Source organism: Trematomus bernacchii, unplaced genomic scaffold, assembly GCF_902827165.1.
Source record: "Trematomus bernacchii unplaced genomic scaffold, fTreBer1.1, whole genome shotgun sequence".
Classification (NCBI taxonomy): domain Eukaryota; kingdom Metazoa; phylum Chordata; class Actinopteri; order Perciformes; family Nototheniidae; genus Trematomus; species Trematomus bernacchii.
Genome location: NW_022987973.1, coordinates 8944979 through 8965816, shown reverse-complemented (window position 1 = coordinate 8965816; position 20838 = coordinate 8944979). Strand labels below are relative to the sequence as shown.

General features: G+C 40.7%; 1 protein-coding gene across 4 annotated transcripts in view; it reads right to left on the bottom strand.

Annotated features, from left to right (window-relative positions):
• The window catches only part of sbf2 (SET binding factor 2), an 88273-nt gene that overhangs the window by 28990 nt on the left and 38445 nt on the right, over positions 1-20838 (bottom strand). For all 4 annotated transcript variants that reach the window (XM_034116449.1, XM_034116451.1, XM_034116452.1 and 1 more), the window contains exons 7-17: positions 20096-20228; positions 17824-17932; positions 17383-17496; positions 16386-16463; positions 15659-15772; positions 14700-14828; positions 14398-14496; positions 14056-14260; positions 12604-12713; positions 11429-11578; positions 5687-5755 (exon numbers count right to left, since the gene is read on the bottom strand). In XM_034116449.1, coding sequence (XP_033972340.1) covers positions 5687-5755; positions 11429-11578; positions 12604-12713; positions 14056-14260; positions 14398-14496; positions 14700-14828; positions 15659-15772; positions 16386-16463; positions 17383-17496; positions 17824-17932; positions 20096-20228 — 1310 coding nt within the window. The remainder of the gene's footprint in view (positions 1-5686; positions 5756-11428; positions 11579-12603; positions 12714-14055; positions 14261-14397; positions 14497-14699; positions 14829-15658; positions 15773-16385; positions 16464-17382; positions 17497-17823; positions 17933-20095; positions 20229-20838) is intronic.

Here is a 20838-nt window from a genome sequence, read left to right as displayed (position 1 = left end):
GACGTGTCTTGCAGCAGATGTTGTTTGGGTGGGTGTGTGTGTTTGTCTCTGCGTGATTTGACTACGCTGTCCTTTCTCAGCATGGCTGTCCTTTTTCGACTTGTCAGATATGTGCAGGTCATCTTGACCGAGGTCATCACTTCTCAATATGATAATACAGGGAGATTAAAGAGACATCTACAAGATGAATGGGCAAGGAGGAGGACAGGGAAGGAGAGGAGAATGGAGAGGAAAGGGAGGACGAAAAAAAAAGTAGGAAGTGTAGATAAAGGGGAAGGAGGGAGTATTGCACAATCAGACCCATCTGCCCGTGTGACTCGTGAAGAGGAATGCAGGGTTGAGGGTGAAAAACAAGCAAAGAAAACACAAGGGGAAGACAGAAGGGAAACAATGCTGTATACAGGTCAAATGATTGAGGCTATCAGGATTTGGGATCTTGTTTTGAACTCTAGGACATGATCGCAAGGTTCACAATATGACTGACTACAACATCTAAGCAGCATCCCACGTGTCAACTGTGACTGAGAAACCAGACAGGTTGTCAATGAAAGGTGTGTAAACTTCTTTGTAGACACTTAGTGTTGACCTCTGTTTATGATATGTCACCAGCCTGGGGGGCAGCAACATCATTTACAAGTGTTTTGTAAGAATTCATAGCATTCCTGAACTGCAGATACAAAAACAGTCTGAGAGAGTCATCTGCGGGAATGCATGCTTGACCTGAACAAAATCTCTCCTCATTATTGCAATTCTACATGAGTCAGTGTGTTGTGAGGAAAGTCTTCACATCCTGGAACCATGAAACACTCTCTGTTCAAACAATGTATTTACAGTCTTCAGTCACGTAAAACAAACAGAGAAAAAGGCATGTTGAAAGTCAGACTAATACAAACCCATCATGGCATCCATAGGCCAAAACTGTGTAAAAACACCATGTACAAGTAACATAAATGTTCCAAAACAAAGTAAACATAGATACGGTAAGTCAAGAGCTGGACATTTCTGAGATATACAAGGGTCGGGCAGGACGTCACTTTCGTGGAGAGCGTTTTCAGAGAGCAGGCTGCCAAATCCCCCCTATGAATAAACTTTGGCTTTAAAGAATGCTAACAGTCAAGTGCTCTCGCTGCTGTGGAAGTCTTCCAGAATGGTGTTTGGGTTTTTTACTTGCTGCTGTATCCAATCTGTGTTTTCCCCGAACAGAGGTATTTACTCCAGAGACACAATCAAAAGGACGTCAACGACACCTGTTCATCTCCTGATAAACCACCCCAGCACTATAGATAATGAATGCCAGAGGAACTTTCCACACAGATTAGAACCACAACAAAATGTACAACCTTAACTCTAACAAAGGGCCACTGTGCAAAGGGTGTGTGGCATTTGAATAAACTTCCCCTCCACGGGCCAAATGACACCATCCACACATGATCCAGGCCAAAAGATATTTTGCATATCTTCCTTTTATCTGATATATGTGCAAATGTATATCAATACTGCTAGATAGGTTTGACATAAATATCCAAGAAAGGTCAAGTTGAGGGGTAAGCAAAGACATGGAGAGGTAAAACAACTTAAACATACTGTAGATTGAAGCTCAATTGCATAAACTGTTCAGTGCCAACACATGACCAAGAATAAAACTAAACACCGCCTGACTCCATTCGGCAGAATCCGGGAGCAGACCGTTGTGGAGCGAGCAGAGCTTTCCACGTTCCCTGACCTGGAGACTTTAGGGCCATGGGGACGGTTACACTGTTAGCTGATCACAGAGTGAGCCAACCAAAGCCTGGCCAAGAAAACCAAACAAGAACTTCACCATTGTCGGACTACTCAACTCAAACAGTCACAGATACGCGATTTGTTGAATACTAGATTCCGATTATTCAATTAGGGCATTCTACAGTCTGTTATTTCTGTTTACATAGCATATCAGAGTTGAAGCAGATATATCCAAACATAAAATAGCTCCTAACGTTTCGAGCACCATGGCCTTCCTCACAAATTGCTAAATGAACTTGACTAATTCAAGTCCTGCATCACCCCCGTTTATTTCACAATAATGATCCACCCTCTGTACATCATCCCAGTGGCAAATGTTTTTCATGCAATAGCAGTAGAAATAAACAATGTACTGTGTATCTTATGAAAAGAAAAATGTACTACTGTGTTCACAGTGTACATGCATGAACATTACAGTACCATCTCTGACTCATCTCAACTAAAAACTAATTTATTCAGAATTTGAGTAATTTAAAAAGTTCTGCACAACATGACAAAGTGCAGGAAATCAAAAGGTGAATACCTCGTCACAAATCAAACTTGGAAAAGTTTAACAACGGCATCCCAGTTCCATCAACTCCCCTTTAGAGTAGGGCTCTCAGCTTCTATTAAACATACCATTTTAAGTTTAAGTTCCGTTCACAATAAAGTTTAAAACAGTGAGAGAAGAACTGACCTCTCAGCAGCATGTTCAAAAACATCCTACCAAGTTCTGCAGAGGTCATTTAAAAACAGCTACAAGATAAAAGCTCCCATCTTTAATCACTCTCACATTGTTTGTCAATGACTTTCCTTTTCAGGTCAGATTCAAGGACATGTTGGTCATTAACAGCATAAAGTATTCACAACTGTTAGAATAAATAGCTACTGTAATGTGGAAAGCATAGTTTGAGCGACCATGCGAGCAGAGGTCGTTCTATGGGTTTCATGTTCCTATAGAGATGGACGGCTGCAGAGGGGCCTCTGAAAGATGAGATGGGCATGTATGCTTCAGTGTCATAGTACATATTGTTCTTTGCAAAAACCAAGGCAACCCCTTCCATCAAACTTGTAAGGCACTCTTTTGTAATGCCTCTCGATCCCCATGATGACAGCTGCTGGGACGCTCCATCAGCGAGCTTTGTTTTTCTAACTATTTCACTGCATGTTCCTTGCGCCACTAAAAGAGAAATTACAGAATGATTTTGGCAGATTCCCTCCTGACCTCACTTTACTTTTTCTCCCTTTGGGTGAGGCAGAGCTTGAGCATGTCAGCAGTTCCAATAATCTGTAAATAAATTGGGTGTTTTCTCAAAATATTCTTTCCTATAATGAGTTGCCAGTGTTAGACAATGAAATCATTTATAATCTTCAAACTCATTTAGCTGGATATCACTGCATTGCTTCAGAATTGTGACGGACAATGGATGCAGGGTTCCTGCAGGTTTCGCCAACTCAAATTTAAGACTTTTTAAGACCTTTTTAAGACCACTTTGAATAGAATTTAAGACCTATTTCACGGCAAGAAAGTATGAAGGAAAATTGCTATGAAAGAAGAAATACGTCCCATAATTACTTACAAAGTAAATGTATTCATGTTCAACATAAGAACAATGACTGAACATAACAGCCCAGAACTGTGTTAGCGTGTTAGACAAAAAGTGTGTGTGTGTGTGTTAGGGCTGTGCAATTAATCGTATTTTAATCGCAATTACAATTTTGGCCTGCCACAATTACGAAAACAACATAATAGAAAAAAACGATTATTTTGCTTTGCTAGGTTGTGACAGTGCACTAGAACATATTTGATCTAATTAATTTTGTCTAATTTATTTTTATTTATCATATTTATATATGTTTAGTAGCTTAACCTTTGTTGATCTTGTTTATTGGTATTTATTATTTTGATATTATTTATTTAAATGTATCATCTATTTTTGTATTGGTTTTTCAGTTGAATTATACGTTCAGGGTAATCAACAGTTAAAAATATACTATTCAAATTATTATTTGTTTTAAAGTTCAATAAATGGATGTTTTCAAAGTCAATGAATAATCCTATTTAATAATCGTGATATCAATTATTGACAAACATAATGGTGATTATGATTTTTGCCATAATCAAGCAGCCCTAGTGTGTGTGTGTGTGTGTGTGTGTGTGTGTGTGTGTGTGTGTGTGTGTGTGTGTGTGTGTGTGTGTGTGTGTGTGTGTGAGAGAGAGAGAGAGTGACAAGAGCTATATTCAGAGCTCTGCTGCCTTGGCTACAATCTTTCATCGTTGCTGTTGTATGATTGGTGTTTAACTACGGTATTTAGCGTCCACAGCACCTCCGCTTTCGAAGACCCAAACGTCGCCCGGAGGTCCCCGGTGTTGTTGCGGTAGCTGCTGCACTAGCTAACGCTGCACTAGCTAACGCTACATTAGCAAAACAAACGCAAATGTATTTTGCAAAAGGTGCAGCGGGCTTCAAACACGTTCCCTCCACTGATTTCAACCAAGCACTAAATTCGATGTTTTCCAACCAAATACGGTTGAACTTACACTTCCCCATATTTATTTGTAAGTAGATTTGAAGATACATGAGTTTCTGACTGCCGCTAGCTGAAGCTTGCTTGCTAGGTTACTAGCTGGGTGTTCTCCGATAAGGGGCCGGGGGAAACAAAGTTAGTGATTACTGGTTCCATGTTGATTTATTTCAATACAGATTGTTGGGGGGAACTGAAAGGCTCTTACCGTAGGCTACAGGTTACTTTGCAGCCCGGACATTTCCCCCAAAACACATTTAGACGCGATCGCAACACAGAAGTACCTTTCAAATCCCATAATTTTTAAGACCTTCTAAATCATATTTAAGACCTTTCTTATTTTTTTGGTCATATTTAAGACCTTTTTAAGGCCTTAAATTCAGATTATCAAATTTAAGACTTTTTAAGACCCCGCGGGAACCCTGTGGATGGATATAAATCATAGGTTTCTCTGTAGTGGTATATTCTTGTTGCATGGTTGAACACAAATGCACTAAACTACAGAACTTCACGAGATTGATGAATATTAATACTGGTGGCCCTGAAGACAAACAAGAAAAATACCATAAGGCTTATCTGAGGTTCTGGGCCATGTGAACAAGATGACTCATGTGGTGGTGAACAGCGGGCCAGGTCCCATTGCAGCCCATTAGGGTATGGCACTGGTACCCAACAAGAAGCCAGTGTGGACAGTTGTGTCTGTCCCCATAGCAACAACCAGGCTGTTGTTGAATTGTTGTGGTGAATAATGTAGCTACCATGTGTTGATAATGTGGTGAGGAAACTTAAGGCCATGGCCCGTGCTCTAACTATGGAGGTTTACCACATGTTCTGTGGATGTGATTACTGAGGGATCAACTGAAGTTAAAAGGTTGATAATGTTGTCCTTTTTATGGCTATTCTGTGCATACAACCTGCCCTATAGTGCCTTTTTATTGGAGCAGCAATATAACTGGACTTTAGGCCGACAAGCACTATTGATATGAGAGTTACACAAATCTGACAACAATATGTTGGCAAATATTCATTTCTTTAGATCAACCAGTACACACACAACTATTTCTATATACATATATTTGGAAATTTTTAGCAGTATTTCTTGCTATATTTCAGGCAACAATTAAGCTGGATACCATCTACAATGTTTTAAAAGATGATTATGGAGGTAGCTGTTTCAATTTAGGTCCATAAAGTTGAGCGAGTTACCTCAATGTTTTTAAGAGTGGTGACATTAGATTTAGCAGCTCAAACTGCTTAGCTATAACCACAGGTGTTCAGGTAGATCTTACATTTGCATTGTACACCTGATTAAGCGGTGGTTTGTATACAAATGAAAATATGAGAAACAGAAGTATCATTTTGAGCTCACATACAGTGTTGTTTTAATTGATTTCCTTACCCTGTAAAAGGCTGTGGACAGGGGCAGCAGTGCAGAAGCCACGGTGTATTCCTCTGAGCTGGAGCAGTCCTGAGGGCCAAACAACAGGAGAGAGGTGAGCGCAGTGCAGACACAGCAGGAGACATGTTACACAGCTCTGCCCCAAAACATCTGAGCCCCAAAACAAGCAGCACAGGCGTCCAACAGAGAGGTCGCACACTCCAAAAGGCCAAAGGGTAACATATTTGTACTGCAATACTGTATCTAGTTTTTAACAAAAAATAAGAAATAACTTTATTGCATGACTGATGAACTTGCAATGCAGAGACCTGGAGACAACCAAAGAGTCAATCTTCAGATGTAGCTTCCTGTTACATAAAGACACTGCTGTCCTGTTAAATGTCAGGCGAAGCAAAAAAAGAAACAACCACCGACTCTGCTCTGCTTCAATATTAGGACATGTGCTTTCAATAGTCTTATATAATCCCTGCCTTGACACAAACATCAGAGCACTCCGGCCTCCAATGTATTAGTTATTATTATAAATTGCAAGAGAAAAGCAAAGCATCGTAAAAAGTTCCAGTCTTTTTGGCCATAACATGCTCATGCTGCCACTTATCATAAGCCACAACTAGCCTTTAATTCTCTTTTTATATTGAGTCTTTTTAGGAAATTGTTGAAAAATATTCCCGCTTTGACATTTACTCACCATGCCAAAGAATCTTTGTGTATGGGATTGTTCCAGGTCAAAGAGGCGACGCATAATGGCGCTTTCTAGAGAATGGTATTAAGGTGAATAGTACATTAAGAGGCTTAAAGTGGGGGACTTAGGGGCCCAAACAAAACTCTTCTTGCAGAGATCACCAAGAATGATGAGAACAGGAGAATAGAAGAAAAGGATGCAATTTGGAGTAAAAGTACTTGATTCACAGGAAATTGGTACTTATCTCCTGTGGGCTTTGTTGGGATTTATTTGCGGAACTCTGTAAATGAGAATGGCTCGGGGAAACTCGATTTAAGACCAAGTAAAAACATGGGCACTGATTCTGCCACAACCCTCAGTGGGACCTCATACCCAGCAAATGTGTAAATAACACACTTCTCTCTGTGAAAACAGAAACACCTGAACAGAAGTCTTACATTTAAGACTGAAACTATGCAACTTTAACAGTCTTATCAGAGTAGTAGTTTTGGCGGGAGAGATGGGAGAAAAGACGTTGATTTCTTTTATAGTGGTTCGAGATGGGGGCCTCAACACAAGAATGTGAAGAGGGGAGAAAATGCAAAACACAAGTTCCACAGCAACACATGAAAGCCTGGCCCCCCATTGACTAAGCAACATAGTTTCTGTTTTATTTCTCTTGTCGCTTGTGTTTCTCCTTGCAGTTATTTGGGCTGCAGTGAAACGTCCAAGCTTGGAGCTGCACCAAAGCATTGTTTAGAAGCATCCCAAACAATCCAGCGGGTCAGAGGAGTTCATGGACCCCAGTCAAAATACAACAACAAGTGAAAAAGCACTGGCAGAAAAGAGTGAATAATTGACAAACTGGTATTATTCCAACACTCAGTGAAGCATAACCATCGGTTCTTTGAAACAGAAACTTATAACGAAATACATTTTTCCATGCGTCGGGTGAAGAGAAGCTTTGTCCCTCGGCTGCATCATCGCTTCATATCTCATATAGTGTCAGGTTTACTTAAGCCACACTTGATATCACCTATAAACACTTAATCTCCTGTTAGCAGACAGATAGGCTGAGTGACAGCTACAAAAGCATGCACAAAGGGAACAGATAAGCAGTGAAATCTGCAGCAGGCCTGGGATTAGAGATGAAAAGTGAGACCTGATGAGTCGAGCTGAGCTGTTTCTTGTCCATCAGCATCACATGAGACGCTTTAAGGGTCTGTATTCTTGTATTTAGGCCTCTATCATTGTAAGCTGAATAAAGCCACATGGAGCAGAGTGAGGGAAAATATGTTCAATTCTGTATTTTGGATTTCAAGAATTGGGTAAAGGAGGGTGTTGTGTATCCCCACATTTGTTTTGAAATTATACCCTGCTGTTCTCCTTTCCTCCTATTATTTACAGTAAGTCTTACTAATTCCCCCTTGTTCTTGAAGCGGCAGGAGCTATCATAGCTGTGATGACTCACACTGCTATTCTGTTTCAGACACGTATACAGCGGGCAAAAACAAAAAACATGAGCATGTGACAGAAACACTGGAGGATGTGAACAAACAGCAGCATCCTGTGTGTTTGTATTAACGCTTTCCAGGAAAAGCTGGGGGATGAACTGCCAATTGTGGCCCTTATGGATATTTGTTTGTCTAGAGACAAACAAAAAAGTCTCAACTCTATTAATGTCAATCACGGCTTGAATCACAAATAAGCCACATAGTTGATTTCTGTGCTGTTTACCTGCTCAAACTGCTGGACTTCCTAGAGAAACTGAACATGGGAATGATACCCAGCTAAGATTCCCAGTGGCCACGTTATGTAAGGCAGTCCATCAAAGGCAGACAGAGGCCATGTTCTCACAGTAAGAAACAGATTTATGATCTAGAAAAATCTAAAAATGTAGAAAAGTCATGTACAGAGACTCCGTGTAGTTGCAGTATAATGATGCTATGAAAATATTACTGAAGAGACCTTGATTCTGTAGTGCAAGTGAAATATGTGTGGCTGCAGGAGTCACTACTGCAAACTTTCCTAAGGAATCTCATGTATGCATTTATGGCGGGCTTAATGACTCCTAAAATGCATCTCGCGCTTATCAAACATGAGGTTTAGTAAAACCAATTTATTTTCCTTCTAAAACCACACGTTTTTATTGGCCGTTTTTATGTAATGTATTCTATAAAATGTATTTTATCTGGTCACCAAGTGTTTAATAAAGTTTAGATTGATTGTTTAGCTTAAGCAGGAGATGTTTAGACTGATTAAAGTGCAGCAGGCAGCCTTTAAGAGGGACAGAGAACAGACTCAGGAGTTGTATGATTCAGACATGTCAGATAAAGAGCCTCGTACTCTCCAACATCTGTGTGTAACGTGTGTTTCTGCACATCAAGCTCATGCGGAACTCATGGACTCCATGCCGCTGCGGCCGCTTCCCATGGACCCCCCGCCTTAATCCCCTCTCACAGTAAACTGCCATTCAGAGTGTTTTTGAGCACCATCATGAGGCCCTCGGCAATGAGAGAGCAGAGCGCAGAGAGCTCATAATCGGACAGGAAATGGTTGGGATGCCAGCAGGGCTCATTCCCCCACATGGCTTGTGCAACTTTTACTTCTAAAAGCTGCAGCACTGACCACTGCACATATACACTCACACAAAATAAATGCGCAATTAACACAAATACCTTTATGAGGGTCGTTACTGTGTGTGTGATTCAGGGCAGAAAACAAAACAGATAAGGATTACAACAGATGTTTAAACGGGAAAAAATGAGTCACTGTAAACGTTCCAAATAATTTCAAAGAATGTATCAACATTTTTAGCACAAAAAACAAGAAAGAATGAGCACGTACTAACAGTGTACAGTACCACCTGATTCTAATGTGCTAACCTTTCACCTATTGTACATTTTTGCATTACATAGCGCTTCCTGCAGGCTCCCCTGCGAACACTGATTACAACCAGACAACCGAACTGTCACTTAGCCTGAAGTTGACAGTTCGACGATAAATGTTGTAATTGGCCTCATAATGATGATGTCATTGAAAATCAATGTGCACAGCAACATGGGCGCCAGAAATCCTAATGATGCATCATGCTGTCATTTATAAAGAGCACATGAAACATTTTTTACAGAGTAGGTCACCTTGGCTTTAAGCCTTAAGGATGACACACACACACACACACACTTATAATTGTGGGGTTCTTACGTGGCTGGGTGTTGAAAGAAAGGGCAGCACGCAGAATATGAAAGTAATTACTGGCCCAGCGATTTACTATTTATATTTTACTTATATGAGAGAGATCCCTCACAACTGAGGCCCCCTTCTTCAAGTAACTGAATGCATTACAGCCAATACAAAATATACAAATAAAAAAAAAGCAATTGGAAAAAGGCTGACTATATTTGACCCCATGTTGTGACAAAAGTGCACTCCACTTTAAATCTCTTCTCCATGTGTACAATTATTATCATTTTCCCGGTGTGTGGCTGTGGATCATTTGCTTTTTAGCTGAACGCCAGAGGAAATCAAGGGAATAAAATGAGTCTTTAAAGACTCATTTTGTGTTGTAGAAATATTAAAGTTAAGATGTTATGTTATCAGGAACTTATATTCTGATCAAACCAAAAAAACAATTGTCAAAATTAAACAACCCCCACACACTTTTTTTCTTTCATTTTTCCAGATGTGCATGACAATGACCTGTTATACAGAATTTTGAATAGTTAAAAAAACAGTCTCCCTAATCTGTTTCAAAAAAGGTTCAAACGCATCCCACCAGGATTTGATTTGAAGACAGAAAGATGCACTGATGTCCTGGGTATCAGCTGTGTGCACAACAATGCAACAACAAAACAGAATATACCTTTGCATTAGTTTAGACTTCAAATATAATTCAAGTGTTGAATAAATAGGTCATGCAAAGGAGATGGTGCTTTTATGCAGACATCTCGCCACTTTTTGGCTTTCAACAAAAGCACATCACAGACAAACCACTGACTGCGCAGAGCTCATCATTTATGTTCCTGGAAACAAAGTCAGACATCTCGCAACATAAAAGGGAACAAGCTCTTATTTTCACGTCTAATCTAACCAGTATCGTTGCCAGGTAGACCTTACAGTGGCACTTGTCTTCATTTTGTCAATGACACGTCGAATGTCCTTGGCCTGAGCATACGGTGGGATTAATTAGCTTTATTTTCTTTCTTTCAGGGGAATGATTGGAATCTAAAGTCACTCCATAAAAAGCTGCTCTCTTTGAGGACTGCTTAAAATTATTAAAATCCTTAGAAAGGGCTGATTTAAGGTAGTAAAACATGAGGAACTACCAATAAAGAGCTGGCTGCTCTGGTCGAGTGAAGCCTCGCTGACTTTTTATGAGCTGCACCAAAACACACTACTTACTCACTTTGACAAGTAGCTGAGGCATGAGGACACCAGCAAGAGACAAACATATTGACTGATATGGGGCTGAGTCTTACCACATGCTGCCAGATTGTTTAAATGAATAAAGAAGTTGAAGAGGATGGACAGGTTTTTCCAATACATGTTCACGTGTACTACTGTCACGCTTACACATTGCTATGCTTATAAGAATCGCACAATAAGAAATAAGATTGAGAGTTAAGCACACTGGGCTGCAACAATTTAGTGAAATTCCTGTTTGGATCAGAAGATTTGAAGTTTCAGGTTTTAATTTTTTTATCAACATTATGAAACCCGTGTCATTTGACAGGAAGGACACGGTTACTTAGAAATTGCAGCAGCTAAGGTATGATGCAATTACATTTTTTTTTTGCATTCGATGGGTTTATAGTTAGATTTTTTATTAAAAAATATATTAATCAATTGAATGTGTAGTCTGCCAGAAGTCAGAGACATCAGCGTTTTCTAGAGTCTAAGGGGACATCCTAAAAAACAGTCCAAAACCCAAAGATATATAATTAAAGTGATATAAAACAAAGAAGAGCAGGAAATATATAATTTAAAAACAATGTATGCTTGATACATATATTTTGTACATGTTTCAGTTTACAGTACTGATTCAGAGGAAAGGGTCTGTGTCTTTCTGTCGTGTGACTCACCTGGAGGGCACAGTTCATCATACGAATGATGTAATCGAACTGTTGGTGGTCCAATATGGCGCGATTCTGCTGAACGTGAAGACTCAGTTCCTCCGTCAGACACAGACGAGCTGCCTTGCCTTTCAGGGCGCGCAGAGCAGCCGGCAGCGACTGTGAAGGTGGAACAAAGGAGGTTTTAGAAAATAAAATAGAATAACCACCCTGCTGTTGAACAAATCTGCAGTTTCCATCCATCTCTGTCTAAAATGTCATCATTTTCTCCTCTATTTCTGTGAAACTGTCATAATGTCATACAGATTCTTGAGTAATGGCCACATCTTTTTGTGAAGTTGCAGTGACCATGATTATTGACCATCAAGTCCAAGTGAACATTTGTGTAGAATTTGAAGACATTCCCCGAAATATTGAGTTCTAGAGAGTAGGATGCCACCCTACGTACGTTCAGATGACCTGAAAAGATAATGCCTATGGCCATTGCTGATACTGGCATACAAATGATCCACAATAAGATCACTGACCTGACCTGAGAGACAGAAAGAAGACAATGGGCAATTTGTGAGTGAGGGTGAAGAATGGGAAACAACTTTGCTTCTTGAGATTTTCCGGCCCTTGTTTTATGAAACATTGATAAAACAGGGGTCATTTGATTTGGTTTACATTAACACTATGCACCAAGATAGTGTTTCAAGGAACTACTCTGACCTGCTGTATGGTAGATGACCATTTGGCAGCGAATGATTTACACAGACTCACGGGGGGTTCAGAGGATACATGCTATGCATTCTTTGCACAGAGATGCAGGTTTGAATTATATACAGATATGAAGCCAGCGGGATACAAGAAGTAACTGGCAAGGATCCCATTTTAAACACATTGAACGCATATTGTATAGAATCACGTACATGGGGCCACAATGAAGGACATCTTTGTGTAGTGCAGATGCTTAAAGAGGTGATAAACAAGTGACAGGAACTGATTTGCCTCCATGAGTGTTTGATTACAGGCCTTATCTATTTCTGTGTGTGGCAGCTGTGAGATATGAGGATGATGAAGGTGTGGAGAGATCCACAGCTCCATAACGGTCTGCTGGGGGGGAAGTAACACTGAGATGCCCCCAGATCATGTGGTGGTTTAAAGGTTGATGAGCTCCCCTGATGAAAGACATAAAGCATCACCTTTTCAGTCTCCAGGGTATTGTTTTCGAAGATGAAGGAAATGCAGCCCCGCACCACCTCTAGCCTGCGAGCACTGTTAAACACGGAGCCAATCTTTCCCATAATGGACACTGGAATACAGAAAAACAGATTAGGTTTATTTGAACAATTAAAAAAACATATATACAGATATACAGTGCAGGAAGAGGCAGAAAACCCCACTGGGCTCATTCAAAGCCTCCACCTAAATAATCCTAAAAGTTTACAATGGTATAGAGCAGGGGTTTTCAAAGTGTGGGAAGGTGAGCCTCCCCTCAGAGAACATAAGAACAGCCGCGCCCCCCCTCCCAATTATTATTGCTATTATTATTATTATTGTTGTTGATGCTATAATGCAGGGGTATTCAATTGCATTTCAAAGAGGACTGTCCAGTAAGAGAAAATGTTTCTCTCTTCTTGTCTTGTCTCTGTGTGTGTTTGAATCTATCGTGCTGATTCACTGACTGCACCAATTTGATTGGCTGAGTAGCGTCACCTCCTTTTTTAAACCTTTTTATCTTTATCTTTTAAATTTTTTTAATTTTTTTTTTTAACATTTTCAACATCGTGGATAAATCCTTATCTGCTCCCGGCAACACACTGAACGTCAACTTTGCCTCCTTATTACACTCACCCCTACTTTAGTGGAAACAATGAGTCTGCGTCTTTGATGCGCACAGGCGGATGATGCGGGGATGCAATGTAGACAGGAATAAACGCAGATCATCCTCTGGCTGCAGCCTTGACCGGTACTTGTTTTTGATCAAAGTAAGTATTATTAAAATTAAAATGAAGGGCGGTGCCGGCCGTCAGCGAACCGAGCCGGCCGTCAACGGCCCGCAGACGACCGGCCGTTCTGTGATTCTCCAGAACACACAGATGGCCAGTCCGCCCCTGCCAGGACCGGTCCATGAAAATCCTAGCTTCAAATAATCGTGGTTATACTTCCTCCGTTTTCTGCCAGACGCTGTCTCCTCTCTCACTTTGGATAACTTCAATATAAATCGATCCATGTTGCCGCTCGCATAAAGTTAGCTGAAGTTAACTAGCTAGATTTCACTGTTTCTCGTTATTTTTTTCTCACGCTGCGCCTCCCCTGCAGCTCTCTGGCGCCCCCCCGGGGAGGCCCGCCTCACACTTTGAAAACCGCTGGTATAGAGAACATAAAATAATATGACTTCATATAAGTCATGTAAACCTATTAGAACCAGACGTAATAAACTAAATTAAAAAAAAACTGTATTTTACAGAAGAACAGGAAATTCATTGAAGCTACCACTGATGCAAACCTCAGACTCCATTGTTTTCGTTGCTGCAAAAACCTGTTATTGTAAACACTGCGAGAGACTAAAAGTAAACAAAACCCTGCGTGTATGTTAAGCCTCCTCAGATCAGTAAGTATTGTTTATCACAGCAGTTCAGAGTGGGCCGTACCGACAGGGGGTCCGGCAGGTACAACACACTTCTTCTCCAGCCGTATAGAAGGAGGTGCGCTGCTGTGTTTCACCACGGCCTCCTGCAGCATCTTCTCCACCTTTTCGTCATCCAACACGGGGAAGGGTACCTGGTGCACCCGCAGGTGGGACCCCTCCGACGGCCGAGGCACTTTCTGGAATGCCATGTGGGGGTTTGGGTTTTCCTATAGTACACCCACCAGAGAAAAACATGCATTAATAGGATTCACAGCTGTACATACAGTGGATACAGAAAAACACGTGCAGAGTTGCTTAAGTCTAATACGGAGTAACTAATGTTGTTATTGGCATGAAGTCTTACATTTCTGTATAGCTGCTCAGAGAACGATCTGATGTGCTTCTGCAGTTTGGCAGGGGTGATCTCTTCTTCTTTAAAGCTGTCAGTGTGTAAGGCCACCAGCTACAAGACACACAATAAAACAGTAATATACACTTTTAACGGGGTGGATAATCGGGAAAATACATTCAAAAGTATCAAAGCAGCATAATGAGGACACAATCACAACTGATAGAGTAGTCACATTTAAAACTCTTCCGTAGTGGCTTTAGTGTGTGTATGATTATTTCAACTGAAAAGCTAAGTGGAGCATCATGGTACTGTACCTCATCAAAGAGATCGCAGGCTCTGTAAGGCGGACCTCTCTCCGAGACAAAGCCAGCGAAGGCCATGCCATCCAAAACCTTGGTCAGAAAATCATTCTCGATGAGGCCTCGCTGGCCCAGGAAGGCAGTCTGGAGAATGTCAGAAATAGATCAGTTACAACCCCACACAGATGGGAGCAATGTAATCCTGGGCATATGGAAATGCTGCAGACTGAAAAACAAGCTGAGTGATCTCAGTTCATTTTTAGAACAAGTTCAAAAATATCTCTGCAGGGGGGCCTGACTTCGGCATCTTTTATTGTTAAACTCATGGGTTAGTTCTTAAGCATGTAGAAAAAGGGATATAAATCTTGTTACAAACAATCGCATGCAAATGAATTTAATTTACTTTACGCATAATTATTTGTGCTTGTGGGAAGAGGAGATAAAACACAGTTCACTCCAGCCTTCCCCCACTCCAGGCGACTAAGCTGAGCGTTTGTTTATAATGTGATCCATGTGGGGTACTTTGAGGATGATGTGCAGAGGGGTTACCACGGAGACACCACAGACAAGAACAAACAAAAACCTCGGCACAAAACAAAAATGTAAACCTAATACGTTTCATATGGCTATTTGTCGTGCCTTGCCCAAGGTAATGGGACTGTGTCTGAAGATTGCATAAACAAAAGGATCGCATCCAGGAAGACTCATGGGGGCCTCAATAACACATCTGAAACAACAAGCATGCTCACACACAAACACACACTCTGTACACCCCTGACAGGTTTATCCGTCAAGTCTTTCTACGCAATTCTGGACTCCGGGTTTAAACATTCTTGGCAGATAAAAAAGAACAATATGTTTGCTCCGGAGCAATTGCCAAACAGGGTTTAATCTAAGGTCACATATTGGAAAGTAAAGGGTTTTGGAAACATGGTAATTTCACCACTGGGAATTCCATCATGTCGTTATCTTACCTTGTGAAAGTGAATAACGGGTTCAGAATGGATGCGGATGAGCTGCAGGCAGGACCTGTAGCCCTGGAAGAGTTGTGCAAACAGCCTGAGAAACACGGCCCGCACCTCCTTGTCCTGACACACACACACACACACACACACACACACACACACACACACCACACACACACCACACACACACACACACACACACACACACACACACACACACACACACACACACAACCACACATCACAACCACACACATCACAACCACACACACACACATCACAACCACACACACACACATCACACACACTCACACACACACTCACACACCACACACACCCACACACACACACACACCACATTACACCACCACACACACACGACACCCCACACACACACAGCCCACACACCACACACCAAAAGCAACACACACCACGACACACACACAACACACACACACATCACACACACACAACTACACACACACACACACACCCTCATCAAACAACCTATGCCCACGAAAATGCAGTCTGATAAGTTCATTGAATGCAACTGATATGTTGTTTGTCTTGAGGGTATAAGGTAACCGTCACTCCAATGCTACCCTTTAGGTGATAAGAGCCTTTTTGTTTGTAGATAAAGGCAGTCATGCCCTTCTCCCACATAAGGAGGACATTATTGCCTTCACCCGGAGAGTCACAAATGACAGGAGGGCATGTGATAGTGATGCTGACTTACCAACAACTTCAGGTTGGAGGGGGCAGTGCGAGGCGGAGGGAATGCATTGTCTGCTATCTCCAGATCAGGGTGCAAGACCTACGGAGAAAAATGTGTTTCCAGATGATTTTCTCGAAATGATTCAACACACACTTTTATGTGGAGCAAATTGAAATAATTGCAACAACAACTTAAGTGAACATGCCTTGTCTACTATGAGTGACCTCACTATACAGCATACAATAAAAGGTGTCACATGATTTAATAATAAAGAAAGTCAAAACAAGATAATTAATTAAAGAATTCCGAGAAACGTTTTCTCAAAAATAAAAACATTCTGCTTTATTTTGCTGAAGGAGCAAAGATGCTGTAAAATCCAATGATAAGCTCTTATTTACTTAATTTAATACAGTTTTGTTTAGGTTAACATTTGAAGATAGAATGTTTCTTTTATTAATACAGATTAAATTGTTTGTGATTTAGGAAAGCTTTTTTGTAAAGTCCATTCTCATCTGCTGGACATATTTCTCCAGGATGATTTGAACTGACAGGGCATGCTACATGGATACAGCATATGATAATGCATCTGATATGAATTCAGGCAGTCCACATGGACTCAGGAGACAGTAATTGTTTTGCTGAAAAGTGTGTAAAACTAAACGGACATGTTTGCTTCAATTAAAATCAAGCTCTTAAGTAAATTAGGAATTTTGAAGGGATCTTGTTTCAGAAAAACAAAAGCTGAATTCAGAAAAAAGGGGGCACATATTTTTTTCTAAAATGCTTTCTATTTAAATTCCTTAAGAAAGGAAAGCAGGAACTTTCATTCTACCAGCAGTCGCCTAGCATGTTTGAGTATGAAGAACCCTATATTACTTTCAGATTTGTGCACTGTTCAAAGTTAAATTATTTCATGAATTAATTCACTTTTGCTTGCTCACTTCCAATGCCATCATACTTTGATTATTTGAATAACATGGCGGAATGACTGTGGGCGTGTGTGCATGTTGTTGCTTACCAGGGAGAGGGAAGTCTGTGTTTGGTGTAGCAGAGGTTCAGGGAGCGGGGACAAGTGGATGCATTCAGGAATCTTTATTGTTCCTCCGTCCAGGTCAGCAATAATAACATCCAACTGGTTGCACACACATAAAACACAGACAGGTCAAGTGTTGAGTTTGCAGCTGGAGGGAGTACTGTGAGGCATGACACGTATGCCTGACCAAGTTCAACCGAAACCAGTTAAATAAACAACTTGTTGAAGGGCAGATTACTTAATGTCTGTGTGTTAACACGTCCTGAAACCAAGAGGCTCTCTGATTAGTAGAAGGTCCTAGTCTATCACAATGCAACCTTAATTTTAGGACATAAAATAACTGTAAAGGCTCCAATATTTGGTAATGATTCACAGGTGTTTGACAGAATTCAACAATTTATGATCCGCAAGTTCATCTGCACTCACCAGATCCTGGATTTCAGTCTGAAACATGGAGTGCACCCCGATGATGAAGGGAGTGGGCGAGCTCAACACCTCCAGCAGCCGCGAGGGCAGAATAGGGATGTACGGGTAACTAAACACACAAGAAGACATAACCACAAGAATTAATATGTATGAAAAATAAGACTGGAAAGACAGATGGGGAAGAAAGGGGGAAAATGAGTGGGCAACAAAAATGGTACAAAAATTTACTTTATTATGAAAGTGAAATCTAAAATGATGAAACAAACATTAGCAATAAAGATAAAAACGGCATGCGGCATTCATACATTTTGCAATGATATAATTTACAAGCTTTGGAAAGTTATAATCATCATCTTCCAGTAAATACAGCTGCAACATGGACACAATAAGAATTATTGCATAAAACGTTTACAGCATAATGATGACTACTGCAGTTCCTCTTTTCACAGGATGTGAACGCATAAAATAAATGCTGAAAAAGATTGTTAGTAAAGAGAACTGCTAAAACGTTTTCACTACAAAAGTCAGAAAAACTCTTGGATGTGCTTCTTATCAAAATGATGTAATACAAACTACTCTTTCTACATGACAGGGCTGCTTTGGAAACAGGCTATTGTCTCAACGTGTGTACCTTACAGTTTGACACTGTTTATTCACCTGTCTTTCTTGTTTGTCAGGTCTCACTAGTTGAGTAATTTACCAAAGCTAATGTAAATGTGTTAAGCAATTTGTATGAAGAAAAAAAGTCATAAAGGGGAGAAAAATGCAGAGGTGGGACCAAGTCATTGTTTTGCAAGTCCGAGTCAAGTCTCAAGTCAGGATGGGAAAGTTCAAGTCAAGTCCAAGTCCTAAACTTTGACAAAACGAGTCTTAAACAAGTCCTTATGTGCTTTTCAACAAATGTAATGACATCGATCAACAGAATAATAATCAAACTGCTCTTTATTAGTCACATTAATAATTTAATAATCCATTTTCTCTCTGCTGGTAAAGTAACGTGTTTGTCTTCTATTGTAAGAGGGATCAGTAAGGTAAGGCTACGGTGACGGTTTGATTCAGAAGGAGTTTAATGTATAAGATCCCTGATGCTAAGGTAACCAGAATGTTTATTTCCACTGTGTACAACATGTTATAAGGGACCCACTTCTACCTTTATGCAAGGGATAATGTGCAGCGAGGCGGTCTCTATGGGGAAAAGAACACCTGAATCTAGATCCCTCTGCAGGTGGTACTTTAACTATATTTTGATGCTAATACTTTTGTACTTTTACTTGTAACATTTTGAATGCAGGATCTTTTATTGTAACCGAGTATTCCTACACTCTGGTACTGTTACTCAAGTACAAGATCTGAACTTCTCCCATCTCTGACAATAAATCCTGAGTGGTTACCAAAAAAAAAACCCTGCTCTGAAGGTTATTTTCATTTTACAAATCCTGCACTCAGCTTTGCTTTCTCCAATATCATTGAAATGCAGCCAGATGCTGCTTCTTTTTTCGGTTTTCGCAAATTTCTTGACTTTTCCCAACGCGCTTGCATTTAAATCCGGCTCCCCGTCTCCCCGTGGCTCTGTAGCTGGCCTGTACCACTACACCTGCTGTCTTTGGAGCGTCTGCCCCCCACCCTTCTTTCACATAATGGTATGATCCTAGTGTGTCCTCGCATATGATTGGCCGCATGGTGGCTCAGCAAAATAAAGTCCCGCCCCTGCCTGCATGGATTCTCAGCAAGAGTTGCAGCGGCTGAAGATTCTGCTCTCCCCGACGGGAGTCTGCTCTTCTAGCGGCATCTCGCGATCGGCGTGTTGGAGACCCCTGAATTAAATTATCAAGTCACCTCAAGTCAGAAGGCTCAAGTCCAAGTCAAGTCCCGAGTCATTGGTGTTCAAGTCCAAGTCGAGTCGCAAGTGTTTTGTGATTTTGTCAAGTCGAGTCCAAAGTCATCAAATTGGTGACTCGAGTCTGACTCGAGTCCAAGTCATGTGACTCGAGTCCACACCTCTGGAAAAATGACTTCAGTTTCACAGGGGGAAGGAAGTTAACCACTGCTCAGGCACTTCTGGTAAAAGTGAATTCTGAAAATTGGGTGGAAAAACCCTTTGAGGTTAATCTTAATCTTATCCAGCAGATATATCGTTTCTAGAAATGAATACAATGATCAACAAAGTCTATTAATCCAATATCATGCCATAGAAGGCATGACACCAGCCGAGTTTTAGTTGGAAATCACATGACAATTATTTTCCAACTTCTGGGGTCAAACACACGTTTACCTGTATTTGAGGGGGAACATGAGTGCTTCCAGGGCGCGACATGCCTCTCCGAGCCTCTGGTAGCTGGTGGAGTGGAACAGAATCTTGTGTTCTGTCAGAACGGCACAAAACAGGCTCAGAACATTTTGGATTCCTGAAACGAAAAACAACACAGAACAAAACTGATGAGGTATTTGTTGGAATGTGACAGCCACATTGTTCCAGATCATCCATCACACATTTGTTTCTATTCGTGGAGGATTTCAAACTTCAAACACACGTTACATCACACAATGTTCATTTTGGAGTTCTGTTCATATCCAAACCAGCTTCAAAGACCATTTTCTGAGATTTTTTTTTTTAATTCTTTGCAATGCTATGCAGAATAAAACAATTCTTATATAGAAGGTTGCAGTGCTACTTGGATTGATTTATGAAGTCTGTTCCGAAATTGCGGCAGAAAATAACCCTTTATTTGAGAGCATAAATACTAAATGTATTGCATTCAGTTTCTTTGTAAATTATTCCTCTGTAGTGTGATCTTTGTTTGTAAAAGGTGAGGCCTGCCTTGCCTTTCTGTTCTACACAGTTCATGGCAAAAACATGTCTTCAGGAATACTAAACAGTTCATGCCTTTTTGAGAAATTCCAACAAAATTATATTGGCTCCTTCCAATTTGTTCAGATTTCTTAAGATTTAGATTAATTCAATCTAGTACAGTGTATTCTTGCACTGATCACCACTAAAAAGTTAGAATAAGAATG